Source organism: Microtus pennsylvanicus, chromosome 7 (genome assembly GCF_037038515.1).
Source record: "Microtus pennsylvanicus isolate mMicPen1 chromosome 7, mMicPen1.hap1, whole genome shotgun sequence".
Lineage (NCBI taxonomy): Eukaryota > Metazoa > Chordata > Mammalia > Rodentia > Cricetidae > Microtus > Microtus pennsylvanicus.
Window position 1 is genome coordinate 19,602,518 of NC_134585.1, and position 21,427 is coordinate 19,623,944.

Here is a 21,427-nt window from a genome sequence, read left to right on the forward strand (position 1 = left end):
AAACATACATGAAGTTAGTTCTTGATAGCTCAGTATCTTACAATTAAATAATATCCAAGTAGCATTATTATTTGCTTGCCCAAAAATGTTCCCCCACAGCTCAGGTTTAACATATGAAACAAGTACCAAATTTAGTAATTAAATCAACCACTTAATTGTAAAATTCATCGAATTCTATTTACAACTTAGCCAAAAAATTCCTTCTTTCATAGCACATACATTATTATACAAGCAGAAACACAATGGGCAGGGGATTAAATGCATACAATGGTATGATGAAAACTAATCATATGTCACCCTGAATGAGAGAGAGGGGAGGGCCAACATGGTGGGTGCTAATTTTCTGGATGGTTCGCTATGAGACCTTTGTAAGATGTCAGGTAAAGCAATGATGACAAAGGCAAAGACCTGAAGAGACCCCTGGACTGAGTCACTACTACAGGGGACTGTAAGTTGCAGCAGGCCAGGCAGGTGAATGCTATGACAAACTGAAGGACTGGAGAGCTGGCCAGTGTGTCTGCCCCCAGGGAATAGAGAACACATCAGGAGAAGTGTTCTTCAACCAATTGTCCAGAAGAGTGCTTCTTGGGTTTCTGTGTTTATAACTGGACATGAAAGAGGGGAAATCACTGCAGCCTAAAGACTCCTGTGGTGTGAAAACATACAGTTATTTTCTTCTCTTGTGGTAAAAGAAAACCTGAAGCCAGCGTCTAATGACTCCAAGTCTCCCCCTGTGACTTCTTCCGTGTGTGACCTGAAGCACCGCACCACTCTTAGGCCTTAAGCTATCATAGTCTAGAATATTTCTTTTTCTCCAACTCTAGCTCTTATTTTACAGAAATGAAAACACAAAATTTTCTGTCTCCCTCCCTTGCTTATATATTCTATAGTCTATTCCTTAAACTATCATTTATAAATTGTTTCTCCTGCTTCTTCATTGGGATGCTTTCCAGCTCACAGGAGATACTTTTAAAATGTAGTCATGCAGACAAGCCTCTTATTTGAGATGAAAAGATCACCTCTGGAAAGTTCCCAGGACAAAGCATTAAAAATTAACTTGGTTTGATATTAAACATAAATTTATGCAAACAAACAAAGAAAATAATCCTTGAAAGAGATCTGGGGAGATGTCTCAGTGAGAGATACCCCTGCTGTACAAGCAAGCACAAGGTCCTGAGCTTGAATCCCAAAACCCAAACAAAAAATAAACCAGGCTTAGCAGAGCACCTATGAACTTGTTACTGGTGTTTAGGGGCAGAGAAAGGCAGATGGTAGTGACTTACTGGTCAGGCTCTCTGAGTAATCTCCATATTTGTGGGGGACCCTGACTCAGATAAGTAACAGGGAATAAAGAAAGATAACTGAAGCTGACCATTGTCCTCCATATGCACACATGCTAGCATGTGCACATATGCAAACATGCACATATACACAATACATGAACACACACACACACACATCTGTGAAGGCTCCACAATTAGTCATCTTCCCTGTACTATTCTTCAAACTACGTAGACATCATCCTGAACATAACATGTTTTAAAGAAAAACACTTGACTCCTTAAAGTTGAGTCATGTTTTATGCCGATAGAGAGCTCTGAGTTCTGAGCTCCCCAGCATCAAAACCCTTCTGGACCAAGGGCTTTCCCACTACCACAGTTTGCAGGGAAATCATTTCCCTTAAACTTCAAGTTGAACATCTTTCCAGCATGAGCTGCACTCACCCACTGGCCCTGCCTCTGTGTCCCACCCAGCATGATTCACAGTGGATATTCTTACTCTAGTCAGCTCTGTTCCCATACACAGAAGTCACTTCTAAAGATGCACAAGGAAGTCCACTGAATGTGCTCTGAGCAGGAGACCTCTGCTCTGCCTTGCCAATGCCAGCAGGAGCCTCTGGATTTCCTTATATTGCATTGTTTTTAAAGATAACAGCAAGAAACCAACTTCAAAAGCCTTCCCACCAAAATTTGACTTAAATTTACATGTAAATATAAAGTTACTTTTATGTGCGTCCTTTATTGAGCTTCCTAAGGAGGTTCCCTGCTAACTGGCTCCTTTATAAACTGATCCTGATGCTGTAAAGTAGTCATGACATCTCCCCCAAAGGGCCATGTTTCAACTGGGAATCCCTGGCCAGATGCCCTGGAATGAAGAGCAGAGTGACTAAGTGACTTCAGGACATCTGTTGAGTGGTGAGAAATGAAAAGGTGTTCATTCTCAGTGTGCTTAATAAATCCCAAATGGTGGCTGAGAAGCTTCTCTATAGTCAACAAAGGAGCTACAAAGCCTGAGGAAGCTCACTTTTGACAGCAGTTACTCCTATGGAGAAAGCATGTTCCCCGGGGGTTGACAGGAGACTGGTGTCATTAGTGCTGGCACTATGGAAAGAATCACAGTGGGGAGAAGTGACAGGAACACAGTGGGTAGACGCGACATTGCCACAGGACTCAAGTAGTACCTGCAGGCCCAAGAACGACAGCGAGCAAAGAAATTGCAGAGCTAACTGGACATGTGGGAAAGAGAATAAGCAGCATTATAAAACATATGATAATCAAAGAACATGCTAAGGCTTCATTTTAAGTGTTGATCAAATGGTTCAGAATGCCCTGGAATAGGAAAGCAACATCCCAACTCTAGTGTGGGTCTGTGTAACCAAGGAAACCAATTATCAAAGCACCAGGGTAAGAATATAATGTTTGGCAATCAATAAACAGAAGAAGTTTGATCTGCAGAGGAAAAGGCAGATAAATTGGAGCATCCAGGAGAATGGGAATTCTCAGGAAGTGGAGATTAGAAAAATGAGTTGGAGAACTTAGTGATTAGGTGCAGGAAGGCTAAAACAGAAATCTTAAGACTCAAAGAACTTGGAAGGAATTCCAATTTTAATGTTAAAATATTTTAAACAATTAGCTGTGCAGAAGAAAAAAAACAAATATAGGGGTAATTGTATCTCTGGGAAAAATAGTCAATATTTGGGTATTTTTATTAATAATTTAAATGAAGCTAAAATGAAATATTTTATATTTCTAATTGGTGTGGTAAAGAACCAACTTGGAAAGCAACCAGACAGATTGCATAAGTGGTCATTTAGAAAAATAAAGGAGTCTAATTGAATTAGAATTTTGGACCAAGAATAATAGCAAAAGTTGTCCCTAATCCAATGGTTCTTATGTTTGAAATTGGGAAGAATAAGCCAGCAGAAGTAAAACAGCAGCAGAAATTGCCCATAAGATTAACTCCACTTTATTTGACGCAGGCGAGGATTTAATTAGAATACATTTGCCATAGTCTCAGAAAGCAGGCTGAGAAAGCCATAGAGACAAGCCAGTAAGCAGCACCCCTGCATGGACTCTGCATCGGTGCCTGCCTCCAGGTTTCTGCCCCATTTGAGTTCCTGCCTTGGCTTCCCTTGGTGATTGCCTGGAATTGTAAGCTGAAATTAACCCCCCATACCAAAAGAAAAAGAGAGGGAGAGAAAGAGAGAGTGGGGTGAGGGAGGGAGGGAATAAAAGAGAGTGAGAGAGAAGAAAGAAAGAAAGAAAGAAAGAAAGAAAGAAAGAAAGAAAGAAAGAAAGAAAGAAAGCTGAAAATTAAAAAATAAGCCATGGTGAAGAATACAAGACACTGGAATCCTCCAAGGAGAAAAAGTTACCAGAAATAGAAATATTCACCTTGAAAACAGAAATGGCTATAGAAAAAATTACTTCCTCCTAAGCTGTTCATAACTGCAGCAAAGTAGCCTCCTGCGGCCATAAAGAACCTCAGTCTGGGAAGAATGCAGATAACTAACAGCAAGATAATTTGATTTGCTGTATGTAAGCAATCTTGAAAATAAGAAAATACTAGAATATCTACTAAAAGAAATTAAAAGGTTTGTTATTTTTTTCTTTCTTTCTTTCTTTCTTTTTTTTTTTTTTTTTTTGGATTTTTCGAGACAGGGTTTCTCCGTAGCTTTTGGTTCCTGTCCTGGAACTAGCTCTTGTAGACCAGGCTGGCCTCGAACTCACAGAGATCCGCCTGCCTCTGCCTCCCGAGTGCTGGGATTAAAGGTGTGCGCCACCAACGCCTGGCTCTATTTTTTTCATCCCTAGACAGATTTCAAGAAAATGTGGATCCTTGATCTAAGAGCTTACTTGTTAGTAACTGTTTTACCAAACATGCTTAGAGATCATTGATTTGTAGTGTTTGATCATGATGTAACCGTTTTGTGAAGCTTGTATATTTGTATACATTTAGCTTTTGTATCCCAGGCCCATGTATCCTTCATGCTTCACCCAATTGCAAATAAGTAAGGCTGAAAACAACAACAAAAACTTTGTCAAGGGCACTGTCGGGTAAGATTTCTATGGACACTTCCAATCACACAACCAAATCTCTGTAGGCTGCCCACTGCTACAGATGCTCCTCAGTGGAGTCTTAATAAAGACATCATTGACCTGAAAATACTGTGCCATCAAAAACTGCTTGTCAGTCAGCTAAGCGTTGAGCCTCAAAGATGAGACACACTGTAGAGTCTCAGCTTCTTACCGTGATGAAGAGTGACAGTGGTGTGATTTCCCAACACTTCACGAGAATGCCATGCTGTGTGCACTGCTCGGCCAGGAAGAGGGCACGTCTCAAAGTTAGAAGAATTCTTTAGACTGAAACATTGCGAAGGCACACACTCCTAAGACTAACCATCATAACTAGGCACTCTCTGTTTATGTTTATGTTATTTTCAGCTTTTCCCAAACCCCAGGTCCTGGATCCTGTACCTTCATATCTCCTTCAATCTTTCTCTTACAATCCATCCATTTGTTCTGCCTGACCTCGCAATGGTTTCTGACTCTTCATAAGGTTTGCAAACGCCCCCATTTTATGTCCTGCTCAGTGAAGACTATAATGTTCTAACTTTACACAGATGCTTTCAATACACAATTCATATTTCCTCATCATATCAATTTCTTTCTAACTAGCAGCTGATTCCTGACGCTTTCACAGTGAACTGTATGCATACCTACAAACCTTACCATACCTTACCGCAGGCATCCACTGCCTGCCTAAGGTTCCTTTATTGGATGCCAAGTGCTTTTTTGGCTTTGAGCAGGAGGCCCAGGTAAATAGCCCTTAGTGTAGCATTTAATCAATGGTTGGGTAAATCTCAAGATTTTGTTCACCTCGGGTGAAATAATTCTGTGCTGTGTTCTACAGAAAATCAAGAGTTTGGTGGCAGGATCTACACCCATAGTGCCTCATAATAAGCCTGCAACGGTCTCCCTAACACCCAGGCATCACTTTCTCAGGCCCCTTGTTCCTACACGGCAGAAAATAGAAGTCCATACCTCACTTCCTACCTCTTCCTTATCTCATGATATCTCTCCTATCCTAATATGAGCATTTTCCTTAAGAAAATACTTTGTTTCTTTAGGAACGGTTTTAAAAAAAACACACTTTAACATCTGAGTTAAAACAAACAATTTTTGTCTCTATATATACAGGGTATCTGCAACCAATGATGCAGTCACACTCTTGGGAAAGTGATTTTTTTTTTCTCAAATATAGCCTGCCCAGATTGGGAAGTTTAAAGGGCTTGTTGTTCCTAGCAGTTCCAGATATCAGGCTTCTGGCAGAATTCTGTGTGAATCTACAGCCTAGGATGGGAGGGTTTGGCCACAGAAACACCTTGTTTTAGCAGTGAAAGCGATCCTTGCTGCCTGTTAGGGAAATCAAGCCTGTTGTTTCTGAGTTTTGCTGTTGTTTTGGTTTGGTTTGGTTATAACCAAAGATGTAAGTCAAATGACACAAGATCTGGCTTTGGAGAAACACTAGAATTCAAAATATGGAAGGATTAAAGATCTGATGGGTATAAGACCAAAGAAATCAAACATTTGTTCGTATCCTTCCAAACATTCCAGATGGTGAGGAATTCTGGAAAAACTCCAGCATAGGTAAAGTGAGCTTACCCGAATCATCATGACCGAACATCTGATATCGTGAATTGTGTCGTAGATCTTCTTTGAGATGTCCACAAACTGATTATCATCAAGAACAGTCAGTGAGTTCTTGCTTAGGGCATCCAAGGCAGCATTCACTTGGGTCACGAACTCTGGGATCACTGTGAAAATAAACAATAAGAAGATTATCTCCTTTGAATTCCAGGATTCCTTTACTGTCTTGGAAATGAAGAATTGTATCTTAAATGAGTATCTCATTGCTACATTTTTAATATTTTAAATACAGAGAATCACACATTATGGAAGAGTTATTTCAACATCTGGGGAAAAAAGCAATCAAAGACAATGAGAAGTATAGTTACGGAAATATAAAATATTCTTTTTCTTTATGTTCTGCTTCTTTTGAGCAAGCTTGAGAGCATTTCTCATTTCTAAAACTATTGAATATGAATCTCACGAAATTGAAAAATCGAGGCTCTGTGAAAACTGGTTGGAACGATGACTGTAAAGATATTTAAAGAAAGAAAATACCTAACTGGCAACGTAGCCTAGCAGGCAAAGCTCTTGCTGCCAGCCCTGACAAGCTGAATTTGATGTTTGGAATTCACAAGGTGGAAGGAGGTAACCAACTCCTTCCAGATCATCTTCTGAGCTTCACATGTATGGTGTGTCGTGCAATGTGCTCTCAAATAAGCCCATGCAATTCAAAACTGAAAAGGGTAACAAGGCCTCTGAGATGTACTAACTAAACAGTTATCTACAGTTATATCTATATATGTAGCTACAGATACTAATTGTATCTTATAAGAACAATAAAAGTGTTATGAACATTCTTTGGGTAAGATGTTTCTCCACAATCAAAACAAAACATCTCGACATCCTCTTATGCATGACAGCTCGGAAACAGCAGTACCCTAACTATGTACAAGGAGGAATCTTGTTAGTTAAAACTATGGATGACTGTCAAGTTAAGATATTAAAATAAGTACATAATAAAAAAGGCTTCTCTAACTTTTAATATAAATTAAATGGGGCCAGAGAAATGTCTCAGCAGTTAGGAGCAAGTATGCTGTTCTGGACACCTGATTTTTGCGCCCACATCCGGCAGTTCAAACTCATTTGGAACACCTTCAGCCTCTGCAGCCTTGATGCTGGTGGTGTCTTAATGTGACCCCAATCACGGGGAATGTGAGACAGACCTAGCCAAGCCTACTCGAGGTAACCCATTAGCAGTCAAATCCACTAATGTAAGTATTCATGGGGGAATCTGCTGGTGCAGACAGTGCAAATCGCTTGAAAGTTCCATTTGGGATCTGTCTTCTAATATTTCATAATGAGGATCAGATTTAAACAAAGTCATAATCAAACCATAGCCACGTTCTACCTTCTGCCCAGTCATTCACTGGAAGTAAACAGATAAATGCTTAAAAAAACAAGTGTTTTCTTTGCCTATTCCTCTTTATTATCTCTATCCAAATATTAAGTGCAATATACTTAATAATATAATGACATCCTAAATACATTGCCAAATTGTACGCCTGCTGCCTGTAGCCATCACCATTTCTTACTTGAGTCCATTCTATGGTTTATATCATGCTCCTTTCTTAGGATAACCAATCTTTTTAATGAAACATCTTCTTTAAAAAAAAAAAAAGATGATTTGCCACAAAATCCGCAGTCAGAAAATTGTTTCATGAATGAGTCATGGCCTTACTGTGATTTTAAGTATCCAATGATTTCATGAAACTTTCTCCTGTCTACCCTGGTATGTAGTGGATATTTAATGAGTTGGGTAGTTGAAAAAAAATGAATGAATTAAGTCTCCAAAAGCCAAGCAAAGGTATGGGGACAATTCTGACTATTCAGCTTGCATTTCAGTGTGGTTTAGGTTTTGTTCATTTCAGAGGTACATCAAAACATATTTATACAGGCTTCTAGAATATACTGAATATACTGAATGGGTGAATATCTAACTATCTATCTAATTATTTATTTATTCATTTGGCAGTATAAAAAAGAGTAGGAATTCTTAATAAAAATAAGTTCAGCTATTCCACATCTCTTTCAAATTCTAGTTGTGAACACAAACCACCTACCCTAGTTACTACCATAAACAGAGAAAGTGAATGGCTTCTAGCTCCATTAGTATCCTTTCTGCACCCTAAGCACTTAGTGAAGAATGTGCTGTACTCTCAAAAGCTGTTACAGCCTCTTGAAGGAAAGCTCCCAATCTTCCTCACTCAAAACTCTTTTATCAACATGCAGGCAACACATTAAGTCTTGATTGACACTTTCAATCTGTTAGCATCTCCCTAGCAGCAAAGACGTCCACATCATCTCTCTTCCCATCCTGGAGGTACAGAAGGGAATAAAGACCTTTTGCTTAGTGTGTAACGCATTATTTCTCTTTCATTACCTTAAACCTCATCTGCATCTGCGCTTTACTTAGACCACAGTCATGTGGTTGCTTGCATCTAACTAGGAAGTATTATTCTTAGTACTTCCAAGAAAATACAAAGTAAATATAGTATAATTAAGTAACTGCTTAAAGAAGATTTAGGAATATGACAAGTCTGTCTTGAATTCATCATCTACCTGGGTTTTAAGAAACTGTAAACTCTGACAAGATGGCTCAGTGGGGAAGGATGCTTACTGCCAAGCTGGGAGACCTGAGGTGAGCTCCTGGGACAGGAATAGTGGAAGCAGAGAATTAACTGTCACTCATGGCCTTCTCACCTTTGCACATGCACACACACACACGCACGCACACACACACACACACATATGAAATAAAATGAATCTTTAAATAAAAAGGCAAACCCACTGAAGGCTATCAGTCATTCTATCTATTCCAAACACAGTGAAGAAAGAATGCACACTGTACTCTAAGAGGACTGTAGAGAGTGCCAGAAGTCCTGAAGCCAGACTTGCAGATGCTTCTGAGTCATTGGATATGGTTGCTGGAAAGCAAACTAGACCTCTGCAAGAGCAGCAAGTACCCCTAACTGCTGAGTCATTTTCCCAGACCTATTCTCTGGGCTCTTAAAAAGAAAAAAGAAAAGAAAAAAATTAGTCCTTGGGAAGGGGAGTAAGGGAGGGGAGCAGGCACCTGTGTGGCAATCAGGAGACAGCCTTGCACTCTGGTCCTCACCTTCCACCTTATGTGAAGCAGGGTCTCCCTTGTCATTTTCTGCTTAGTGCACCGAGGCAGCCGGTCCATGAGCTTCCAGGGATTCTCCTGTCTCTGCCTACCCTTTTGCCCCAAGATGCACAGGACCTTTTACTATTGTGCTGTGCCCTTTTTGGGTTCTAGTTGTCTCCCAGCCCTCACTGAGTTATTACTTTGTCCCAGGCAGGGCATGTTGCCTGCAAGTCCGATGTAATTCTCACAGTAGTTTTGGAAACTGAAAGCTATTATTGCCCTGATTCACCTGATGAGGAAACCGAGGTCATACAGCCAATCAGCGGAGGGCAGGTGTGTGCGACTCTGGGGCCTGCTCTCTGGACCCTAAATCTCCACTGTCTCCTTTTTAGTAAGTAAAGTCCTTGAGACTTCTAAACTGCCATGCTGCTGGGAAAATTAATGTTAATTTCCTGACAATGAGATTAACAGACCTATGGAGCCAAAGTCTACTAAGCCTTGAGTCTTTCTGCGGCAGGAACTCACGAATATTTTATCCCTCTTAATCCTTGCTAAATTTATTATGCACATTTGGAAGTAGATGAGGGTACATAATAACTAATTAAATAGGTCAGAAAAGAGTTCCAGACTCATTATAAGTGATGCTTAGAAATGACGTCACCAATTCACATTGCCAGTCACTGATAAACCCAGATTAAAATATTTATAATTATGCTGCAGTATTTGAAGATTACTAATGCACAGGGAAGTCTGACTTTAAAAAAGATACACAGGGCTAAGCCATTGTCTTAGGGTGCTCTGTTTCACAGCTGGGGAAGCCATTTATAACAGCAAGGGCGACTCATCTTAGAGTGGCTCCAATCATTACTTCATTGCATTTCTGCTTTATTTAACACTAATATTAAAGTTCCTATTTGTTCAATATGTATGGGTCTTTGAATAGAGAACTGTTTAGAACTGCCAAAAATCCAAATCCATGACTGAGAAGACCTTGCTCCTTTTCAGAGGTTTTGTCCTGGAGTTCCCACTGACTCTGACCATTTAGGGCAGACCACAGAGCTAATAAGAACAGCTTTTCTAGCCTTACAAATCCTGCTTCTACCATTTACAAAACTAAGAAATTAAGGATAGCACATCTGGACATAGAGTTTAAGATTTTTTTTAAATGTGTGTCCGTGTCTGTGTGTGTGTCTGTGTGTGTGTGTGTCTTCAATATAAGTATGGGTACCACGGATGTGATGCTCCTGGGAGCAAGAATTGCAGGCAGTTTTGAGCTTCCTGATGTGGACGATAAACGATCTGGCCCTCTGCGAGAGCAATATACACTTTTAACCTTTAAGTCATCTCTTTAATCCAAGACAGGGCTTACTAAAGTTGACAATGATGCTGTTAGCCTCGTACAGATATCTTATTATATATACATCTTTGATTAGTTAATAGGTCAAGTGTCTACATTTGAATGTCTCTAGTGATAGAAATCTACTCATTCTTCATGTTTATACTTTGAAATTTTCATGTTTAAGATGGATGCTAATATTAATTAATAGTTGAATTATTTTAGAGAATCTAAATGCCTTTGAATTGGAAAAATTTATCTATTTTAAATTTAAATTTCTCACATCATTTTTTAAATTTAAATCACAGTCACTCTTTAAATTATTTAAGAATTGACATATTTGGAAGCAAAGGAGATGATTGAGAATGAAATATTTTTGCAGAAGACCCAAAGTTCAGTTTCCGGAACCCATATTGGACAGCTCACAACCTTCCAAACTCCATCCTCAGGGCTCTAAGGTCTGATTTTTGTCTCCATCATCACCTGCACTTATATGCACATGTACACACACAGATACACATATCTACACATAATTAAAATAAAATAAATCTTTAAATAAGATGGACATATTTAAAGTGGGACCTGTGCCAAGGAATATTTAATGATTTTTATCCATAATATATCACTTGGTTTGGGGTTAATACATTGCCTGCTAATTTTTTTCTGAATTATAATTTTCTGATGTTTTTAATATTTCTAATTATTTATTGTTCTACTTATTAATATCAACTCTTTTACCATAAGAATATTCAGAGCACACAAACTTAACTTTTCATGAGATGTGATAATGAGTCTTCAACATGATCCCAAATACCTCTCTTGGTACCTAAGTCTCTGAATTTTCCATCCCTGTGTTGTACCATCTGCATGCCCAGTAAACAGAGCAGAAGTGATGTATGTGACCTAATTGATTAACCAAGTTAAAGAGATGGTGTCGTTTCCATCTTGGCCACTCTTCCATAATATTATCGTCTCTAGAGACTTTATCTGCACCTTAAACAGCCAGTGAAGAGGCTGAAGTCACTAGGAACTAACATTGCTAAGAAATCGTTTGCATGAATATCAGGACTCAAGCAACAGCTAGGAGAGTGGGTACCACCCTTCAGTAGCCTAGGGTGAAAGGTTTGCTCCCCTGAATTTCTGAAGTCCAGAAAGTACACCAAATAATCTCAGCCTAGCCATCTCCCACCTTCCTACTCATCTCCAAATGTCTTCCTGCTCATGAGTAAGTGTAACCAGAAGAACTGAACACAGTGCACTATATGCAGGGAGCTATCTATGCTCACACAGAACAAATGGCCAATTTGCTCATTTTGCAGAAGATAACTTTAACTCACTGGCTCTCTTTTTCTTTATTCCTCTTTTCTCTTTGAATGTTCAGAGTTCTAGCTTACTGGATTTCCTTAAGGCAAGTTTAAGGACAGCCTAGGCTGTTACACAAAGAAACTGTGTCTCAAAAAAATTACAGATTTAAAAACATACTTATAAATATTCCTCTTTAGTTGTCTGGTTAAAAGTATGTGCAAATAACATAAATATACAGCTTCACAAAGGAGGAGAAATTGTGAGAAAAATACTTATAAAAAAGATTATTTCAGTTGCTATGAATGGAATGTGAGTTTTTAAATGTATTCAACCAGCATCAATAAAAGAACTGCATCAATTTCTTACTCAAAATCTTATAATCAATTTCTACTCTGCTTTGTAGAACAATGCCTATGAATTAAACATACTTACGTATTTAAACCACATTAATTTAAGTTCCCTGAAGTTTTAAATATTGATTGCAGTTGTACAAAGATTCAAGATAAATGAAGATCAGATACAAGAAAATTGAACATGCTTTTTTAAAATTCTGTGTCTTGTATCTCTGCATATAACAAGTTCTTATGTAGCACAGGAAATGCCTTTTAATTCAGATAATGTAATCACAGCCATCAGTGAGATTATTCCATAATCTTTAACAATATTAAAATCTGCTTAAAAAAATTAAAGGTTTATTTCAGAATAAAATATACAAGTTAGAATTGAAATGCCATATATCCTAATAATATACCACATATAGTTATTTCAATGTTAACAAATGTGGAATCCTGTAAATTTCAAAAACAAATACTATATAGCAAAGATATTTTTAATATTTCAAAATGAAAAGTATGTAAACAATTCTTATTTAGAACATATACATTTTTATTCTGGAGAGTGTATGTTGTCAATAAAGCAGAGAATACTGCCAATGACTAAGAGCTGGTGTCTAGTTTTATCACAGTGTTAACTATGTTAGATGCTTGTGATGGGTAACCTTGCCTATCAGCTTGATGTGATTTAGAAACACCCAGTAAAACACTTTGAGGATGATATCTAGCCAGTCGCCCTCATCAACTTAGACCGTGAAACCCAATATGGACAAGTTCAACAGAACCGCCATATAAGGGCTGCCCATGTGCACTTCAGCATGGCCAGGGCATAAATTTCATTCAAATTTTCAGAACAAACTTTAGGCTTGACATCAGGAGCCTTTACTCACTGGGCCCCACTCCATCTAATATACAGTGTGAGTATCTAGAAAAGAAATAACAATATTAAAACAAAAGTAATAAAATATCAGAGATTTGGAGGATGAGGTCACCTCCCTCATCCTAAATAAGTATTTCCTTTTTTTTTACAATGAAAAATGTGTGTCTTTCTTTCTTCTTTCTTTCTTTCCTCCCTTCCTTCCTTGCTTTCCCCTCCCTCCCCTCCTTCCTTTCTTTTTTAAATAATTAAACCTACTTCTGAATATGTCTACTCATCCTATCTTATTAGTAGTTTTGTCTAGATTCTATGTTGCTTAACAGCACAAGAATTCAGTATAAATTAGCTCTTGTACTATAGGCCTGTGCGAGGATTCTGATTCTGCTTGCTAGCAATGATGTGGAAAACCAAGTTGAGCTTTGGAATTAGATGATATATTTCCATCTTTTTCTCTATCTTCCATCAACAGCCTATGCAAATAGAAGTCCCAAATTACTACACCGTTCTTTAATTGTGTTTGTGAAATTCATTCACATACATAAACATTTAGCATCTCTCAAAGGGCGTGAATCACAGGACCCTAGCAATTCAGTGTGTAACACAAAGACATCACCGTGGTTTTGCCACATTTGCTATGGCATCTGTGATTCTCACCTTTGTAAATGTAACTGCCACATACTCAAGTACCTGAATAAAATGGCTGTGTTCCCTTTTCTTTCTTATATGTATCTTCCCTCATCAGGTTTGAATGCTTTTATATCTCATATAATTCTAAAATTAAAAAAAAAGTCTCCAAATTCTTATTACTATTGCTGTAGGTTGGATCTTTCTCATCTTTCACCTACCTAGAAAACAGCGTGCCACACCTTCTGTGTGTGGTCCTCAGGTCTATCCTCACCACTGTCACAGGAATTTTACTAACCCTCAGTGCTCTCCATTTTCCAGACTTGGTGAAAATGCTTGGTGGATGCTTATTGTAGAAAAGATGATGTTCTCATCTTGTTTTATACCCCATCTCCCACAACTCCATTTACCATGTTCTATGCATGATAAAGATGCAAAACACTCCATCTTATTCACACATCTGTGTATTTGTTCTGCAGAACATGTCCTGCATCATGCCCTCTCTTATGGCAAGTCTTCATGATGGGTACAGGATGAAGACACCCTGTTTGGGGAATCTCTTATGTTTGCATCCAGAATTCTTGTGTTAGAAATGAAAACTCTAAACGTATATGGTACTGGTACCCAGGGTGAGGTCTTTCAAAGATGCTTCAGAGTGAGTGAGCCTGAGAGGATAGTCTCTCTAGTAGTGTTTGTGAGTAGGTGGAGAAGCCTATGTTTTCACATGTTCTTTCCCACTTTGATAATTTCTGGCATGTCTAGATGCAAGGAGAAGGCCTTCACTAGGTATTGATGCTTCTCTGTCTCCGAACTATGATAGGAGTGCATTGTTATTCTTTATAAATTTCCCGTGTTCTATATTTTGCTATGCTAAGAGGCTAATGCAGATTATATTAAGGATCTATCTCATTTTCCATTTTGTGTCAGAATGCACCAGTGTCCCCATGTTCTCACTGTATTCAAAAGATAAAAAAGGAAACCCACTATTAGGCTAGGCATTCATCATTCTCTTTGATGTCCAAAGAAAGCAATATTTACATACACACATATGTTGTTAATTTGTACTGAAAAAGCACGTCTGGCATTGTACAGTTTTTATGCCTGGTAATTACAATGAGATTTTCCTTTTTCTTTTTCAAAATGGTGCATCTACAACCTCACTGGAAGTCAAAGTCAGAGGGATTTTTTTTTTTTTTGTCAAATCAGTTGCCTCACCCTGTGCTAGGGTCACAGCACATGGAAACACTGGCTTCTCTACCCTCTTCTGTTCCTATCCACTAAAGCTCTGCTGCAGCCCACGGCTTCACTTCTACAGGGCACACACTGTACATTCCGTGCATTGCTGATGCACAGAACTCTGAAGTTAAGAGGATTAATTAGGATAAAACCCCAAATACTCAAAGCTACCACCAAATCCCCTGTATCAGCAAAAGTGTGCAGAAAACCTTGCGTTTGAGACACACCGAGCTTCCTGGAGAGCATTTTATTATTTCCAACCCTGACCATCTATAAGTCATCATAAGGCTGCTCAGAAAATGAAGAGAAAAAGTGTCTAAAAGCATATTTGCCTTTCTTAACTTTAATGCTCCTGGACCTATCTGATTCTTCCTCCTCCATCTGTTTTGTATGTTAAGGAAAGAATTGTCCTTAAGCCACCTATAGATGCCTGGCTATCCCTAGACATGAGCTATGACTTTCCATTTCCAGCTATACCTATACGTATTCCCTTTCTACCTATACGTATATTAATTTTTTCTAATCGAAGACAAATAATTTAAATATTCATTGACCTATATGTATAATTTTCTCTATTTTAAAGCTACCAAAACCAAAGTTCTGTCTCATTAAGCAGAAATGCCTGCAACTCCTTAGCTAGTAAAACCTCATCACAAACCCATGTGAAGGTGATGATTTGTCATGTGAATCATACCTTTCAAGACTAAAATCTCTTTGAAGATGAAACAAACACATGGCTCCCTACCAGATGGCCACAGATGTAAGAGTCAGTCATGTGTTCTGGTGTAACCCAAGGAATTCATTAATTACATATAAGCCCGAATTTTCTCTCGGCTCTAGAATCCAGATCAGAAAAAATGGTGCTGCTCCTCCTGACAAATACTAAACTTCAGAGGTTTTAAATGAGAAAAAGTACAGTTTAAACTGTTATTTCTCTTAATGTTTAGAATGTCAGAAAGATCCCACCAGTTAGTGATTTTAATAGTCCACCCTTAATGTGGCAGGGGTTCTGATGTGGCTATCGATGGGGAACTGAGTCACAGCATCCTGCATTTGGGATAGTTTCTTTTTAATGCTATTACGCTTTTTTATTTTTCTGGGGAAATCAACAATCCTGGTAAAACTGACTGGTGTGGGACAATTGTATTTTGTCAATTATATTTTAAATAAACGCTGATTGGTCAGTAGCCAAGTAGGAAGTATAGTCGGGACAACCAGACAGGAAGTAGAGGTGGGTCAATGGGAACAGGAGAATTGTGAGAAAAAAGAAGTTCTCTCTGTAGTCCTGGCCACGCCACAGAAGGAGCAAGATGTGACCTGCCCGCTGAAAAAGGCACTGAGCCCTGTGACTAACACAGATAAGAATAATGGGCTAATATAAGTTGTAAGAGTTAATAAGCAGCCTGAGATACTAGGCCAATCAGTTTATAGTTAATGTGGACCTCTCTGTGATTTCTTTGGAATTTAATGATTGCGGGAACTGGGCAGGACAGAAACCCCGACAACAACTGACCATTTCAAAACAGACTTCTCTTAGAATATGATATTTCCTAGAAAATTAGACTTGCCTCAATTAACCATGAAGTTAAGTGCTTGATCGTTTTTAACCAGATTTTTGGGAGTACTCCTGTATAATCCAATAACAACCATCATGTAATCCCTCTGAACTCTCCCGATCATTAAGAAAGATTTTAATTTAATGTGCTCAAGCTTATTCCCTTGCAGCATGATTGAAATACCATTTCATCATCTCGTCATAATTAACTTGTCTGAAAAGATGTTTTCCGAGTGGTTTTTCACTGAGTTCCCAGGAGAGTGTCTCAGGAGGCTTTGCAGATGGGAGGGAGAAAACAGCAGGCGAGGGAGGAGCCTGACGGGACCAATGGGGCTTCCCACACTCATGCTGCTTCATAGAGAGCAAAGCTTTGGTTACCAGTTTTATGCCATTACATTAGAATAAGACGGTAACACACATACACACACACACACACACACACAGAGAGAGAGAGAGAGAGAGAGAGAGAGAGAGAGAGAGAGAGAGAGAGAGAGAGAGAGAATTTGGAAATCCTGATTTAATATTTATAGCTATTATTAACCATGGAAGTGGTTGAAGCACCAAGATGCTGGCCTGCTACTGTGGGGGGCAATTCATGAAGGGCTAAGGAAGGATGTTGGCAACCACTATGAGAAGGAGGAGGCAGTTGCTTTTGAGATAGATGTTGAGGGGTGTAGGAAAGGGAGTACTCAAGATGACCAAAGTATTGGTGACAAATTTCAGCAGAAAGGAAGAATAAAGAATCCAGACATGGAACAGAGATCTTTGAGAAAGAGTACTGTGCGTTTATGTTGAGTTTCCTGAAATTCCAGCGGATCTTATCAGAGAGAGAGGAGGAATGCAGAAGGAAAAGGGGAGGAAAAGAGGCTAGGGCACAGGCAGTTATAGAGATCAAAGGAATACTTGCATGGAAATAACATTTGAAGTCATGGCATTAAGCTTAACAATAGAAATTGAAATATGTCCACATCCTAAGCTTTGTAACTGTGTAGTCACCAAAGGTGACACAGATAAGGCAGGGATGGAGCGATTTTTTCCATTAAAATCTATTATATACTAGTTGCTGTACTATTTTTCCCTCAGTTTGAAAGATTAAATAGAATCAAACTATTTCTGTTAGTATTTTCTTGGTGTTTATGAGCAAGAGGGACTCTGGTTTTCTAGCACTCACCTTATATAATGTGTATGGAATAATATATGTACCACTTGAGAAGAAATAAGGAAATCAAATGAATACTGAAATAAAGAATTTAAGTACTCGCTTTCAATTAATTTATTTATATCAGTTGAAGAAGAATTGACAATATTAAATTTTAATAGTCTTTTAATAATAGGTCTTATTTCTGTTTTCCATCATTTATTAATGAAACCGCATTTATTCAGTACATATAAGAACAATAAATCTTATTCAGCATTCTAAACCTTTGCTGGACTGCATAGTTATTGACTTATTGATCTCTCTATAGACAATAATAGGAACTGGATCTGCACAAAATCTGAATTTCAGAAATCCTATCTACATTCAGAAAGGAGATAACCATGTCTCACTGACACGAGGGGAAACACAGCATTTGGAATTAAAAATGCTGTTATTATAGATAGGTACAGCTGCTGATTGCATGTATGGAGGACTCATATAAAGAGAATCATGCCTTCAGAGACCATTCGCAAGAAAGCAACGCCGGCGTCTAACTTTAAAACAAGAAAGAACTCAAAGGCGCCCTACCTGCATGAGAAATCAAATCCAGGTGTGTGGGACCAAAAGGCTACAAGGCTACAAATGTCAGGCTCTCCGTGCAGGGAGGGCTGCTGTCAACTACAGAATGGGCTCTCTGCTGGCAAGGACAGCAGGTCACACATCTCAGTTATTGCTCAGAAAATAACCTGTCAGCACATCATCTGGACACAGTGGACAAGATAATTGTCCCAAGTTCTGTCAGGCAAAAAGTCCCAGGCGTCTGTGGTAGTAGCAATATGGGACATGATACATTCTTATTAAAATTATCTCTCACTGTCCCTACTTTAGTAGCGGACACTCTCAAGGTGGTGATGACATTTCGTGACCCTGACTGCTTTTTTTTTCACATCGTTCTTGCTGCATGAGGTGTACATATAACTTTTGTCATTAATCATTAAGTCAGGTTGAATGTCAGCCCGGACAAAAGGCAGTATAAAAGCTAATCCTGCCAGCATGTGCTTCTAGTTCCAACACTCGAGAGGTTTGTCAAGGTGGATTCCTGGGGCTCTCTTGTCAGCCAGTCTAGTCAACTCGGTGAGTCTCAAAATAAATAAAAAATAAAGGTGGACACACCTGGGTAATGAAATGTAAGTTTATCTTCTGGCCTCCATATGTAAACTCACATCTCAGCATTTACACATGCATACGAACATACGACACACACACACACACACACACACACACACACACACACACACACACACATACACACCAATACAACACATAGAACCAACACAACAATAGCACATTTCATTTTCTGTTTTATACTTCAATCAAAATTGAATAAATGGGTAACACTGTGGATATAACTTCCAAGTCTGTGAAGGTATATTCAGTTACCTGGTAAGGAAATAGACTCATTATTTTAAAAGACTTTTTAAGGATTTAAGACGAAGCTAGTAGATAAAATTGCCCATTGGGGCATTTTATGACCCTTATGTGATAAAGGTAAAACTTATGACTCCTATTGTACTTTCTCAGATGTTGCTCAAATTGATTATTACCATAAGGAGATTTCAATTTCTGACTTACAAAGTCATTAAAATGAGGTTTTCTAAGCAAAAGCCTGGGTTTTCATTTCTTCTTCCTCATACCAGAGCTGCTGTGCTCCAAAATGTTGACACCTAAGTAAGGGGTGCCCATTCTGTTTACCCTTAAATATTTGCATACCTAATGTGGGGATCATAAAAGCTTATTTTGTTCACTGGCTTGTTTTGGAAGTCAGACAGACTCATGTGAGACTTTAATATGGGGGAAGATTATCTGTGTGGATTTCAAGATCCTACTTCAGGAAATGTTGTGACATTTTAGAAAATGTTGGCTAAGCATTGCTCTTCTCCCCAGCTTTAAAAGAAAAATCATAAGGTAAGGGATGTGAAAGGCTTGATAATAAATTAAAAAGTGGAAATACTCAGGGAGTGATACTTTAACAGCTGGATGTGTTGGATCGAAATCAGAGAGTTGAGCACTTTGTTCCTGTTTTGATGAAAAATAGTCATTAAAAATACTAGCGAGTGAGTCTTGGGAGATGGCTCAATAGGTGAAGAGCTGTTCCACAAACATGACGGCAGTGTTGCTCCCAGGACAAAGCAAAAGACACATAAACATGATGCCCTGCCTTTAAGGACAGCATTCCGCTAATGGGAAGCTGAGATAGAAATCTTCAGAGAAGGATGGCTAGTTAGATAACACAAACTAGAGCTAATGTAAGAGGCCCTGCCTCACGGTATATGGTGGAGAGTTAATCCATGAAGACATCCATTTCCAACCTCTGGCCATTTCATGTATTCACACACATTTGCAAATACAAACAAAGATAGATCTGCCCACCTATGTGAATACACACACACACACACACACACACACACATATATTTCACATGAGTGAATTCTACACATTTTTTTAAAAAAACCTGACACTATATTTTCTTTGTTGTAAGCAGTACTTAGTTAATGGTACAGTGTTCAGTGAGCTGAAATTTTAATAAAATATAAATTTGTAAGTAGTTTTTTACATGTAAGTTTGCACCCCAACTTAAAATACAGCCATAAATGATGGGAGATGAAGGGAATTTAATCCTACCTAATTAGTAAGTAGGAAAATAAAATAATTCCTATAAGATCCAGCTTTAAGGTAAATACAAAATAAAATAATTTCTGGGAAGTGATTGAGACATAGTAAAAAAATCAGGCACAGAATAAAGCTAGACATGTAATTTGAGGTTTTGTATATTACATATAGAGTCATCTGTCCCAAATTATGCTGTCTCTTGTCACCCTCATTCAGGAGAGCATTCTGCTTTCTCATTCTGATGTCCTCCAATCCATGTTTATAAAGAGATTCCAGTATCTTCATCTGGCAGATTACAACACTTTCAGCAGCCTGAAGAGCAAACCTAGATCAAAACGACTTTAGAAAGAGATGTTTCTTATTGTCTGATGCAATATTCAGGCAGTCACAGTGGATTCCGCAGCTCAACAGTACAGATAGAGATCCAGGCTCCCCTCCTGTGCGCACTCTGTGGTCCTCTCAGTGTTGGCTTTTGTCCTTAGGCTTATCACTGCATGGCTGCAAATCAGTTAAGGCAGCCAAACTTCAAGTCTGCACGTAGCCAAAAGCAGAAGGGAAGGAGGCAGTGAGGAGAGCAGTCGGTAACCTCTTGTTTTTCAAGGAAGAAAAATCCCCAGTGTCTTCTCCTTATTCTCTATTATCCAGCTAAGAATATCATGACCACAACTGGCAGCAAGGAAAAGAGATAACTAACACTTTGTAAATAATATAAGCAGATTAAGCATTTGGATGGATTAGGAGCCCAGAATGATGAAGTCCCTTTCAGTTCCAAACACTCATCATGTATTTAAAGTACATTTAATGGAACACACATCAATAAGTAAGACAGTGCAGAGTAGTGGTAGGAATCCAAGAGCAAGATAAAACCTGGCTACAGAATATCAGCCAGTAATGGTGCATCTATGACAGCTACCCTGCATGTCACGTCAAAGTGGGATTTTGACTTCATCAAATGACATTGTTATTCTTTGTTATGAGAGAGCTGAGGTTTGACATGAGACAGGTCATTAAGCTTCCTAAATTCATGAGCTATGGTTAGTGACAGGATTCAAAGAAGTGAGAAGCTCCCATTTGCTCCCTCAGACTGATCTGGGTAAATGAAAAGATTTGAACTGGAAACTGAGGGGAGGAAGAGCTGAGGAGTGAGCAAAATGATGCTAGACTCCGAGCTAGACCTCTGATGGGTAGAACTTCTCAAAGAAAGGGTCTTCGAGCAGTGCCACGTTTGTTTTTTAATTAAACTGAGGTTGTATGCAATCATTCTGCTATAAGACAA

The 21,427-nt window shown here is 38.7% G+C and overlaps 1 protein-coding gene across 4 annotated transcripts in view; it reads right to left on the reverse strand.

Annotated features, from left to right (window-relative positions):
• The window catches only part of Ctnna3 (catenin alpha 3), a 1,278,003-nt gene that overhangs the window by 238,228 nt on the left and 1,018,348 nt on the right, over window positions 1-21,427 (reverse strand). For all 4 annotated transcript variants that reach the window (XM_075980084.1, XM_075980083.1, XM_075980082.1 and 1 more), the window contains exon 13: window positions 5,946-6,097. In XM_075980084.1, coding sequence (XP_075836199.1) covers window positions 5,946-6,097 — 152 coding nt within the window. The remainder of the gene's footprint in view (window positions 1-5,945; window positions 6,098-21,427) is intronic.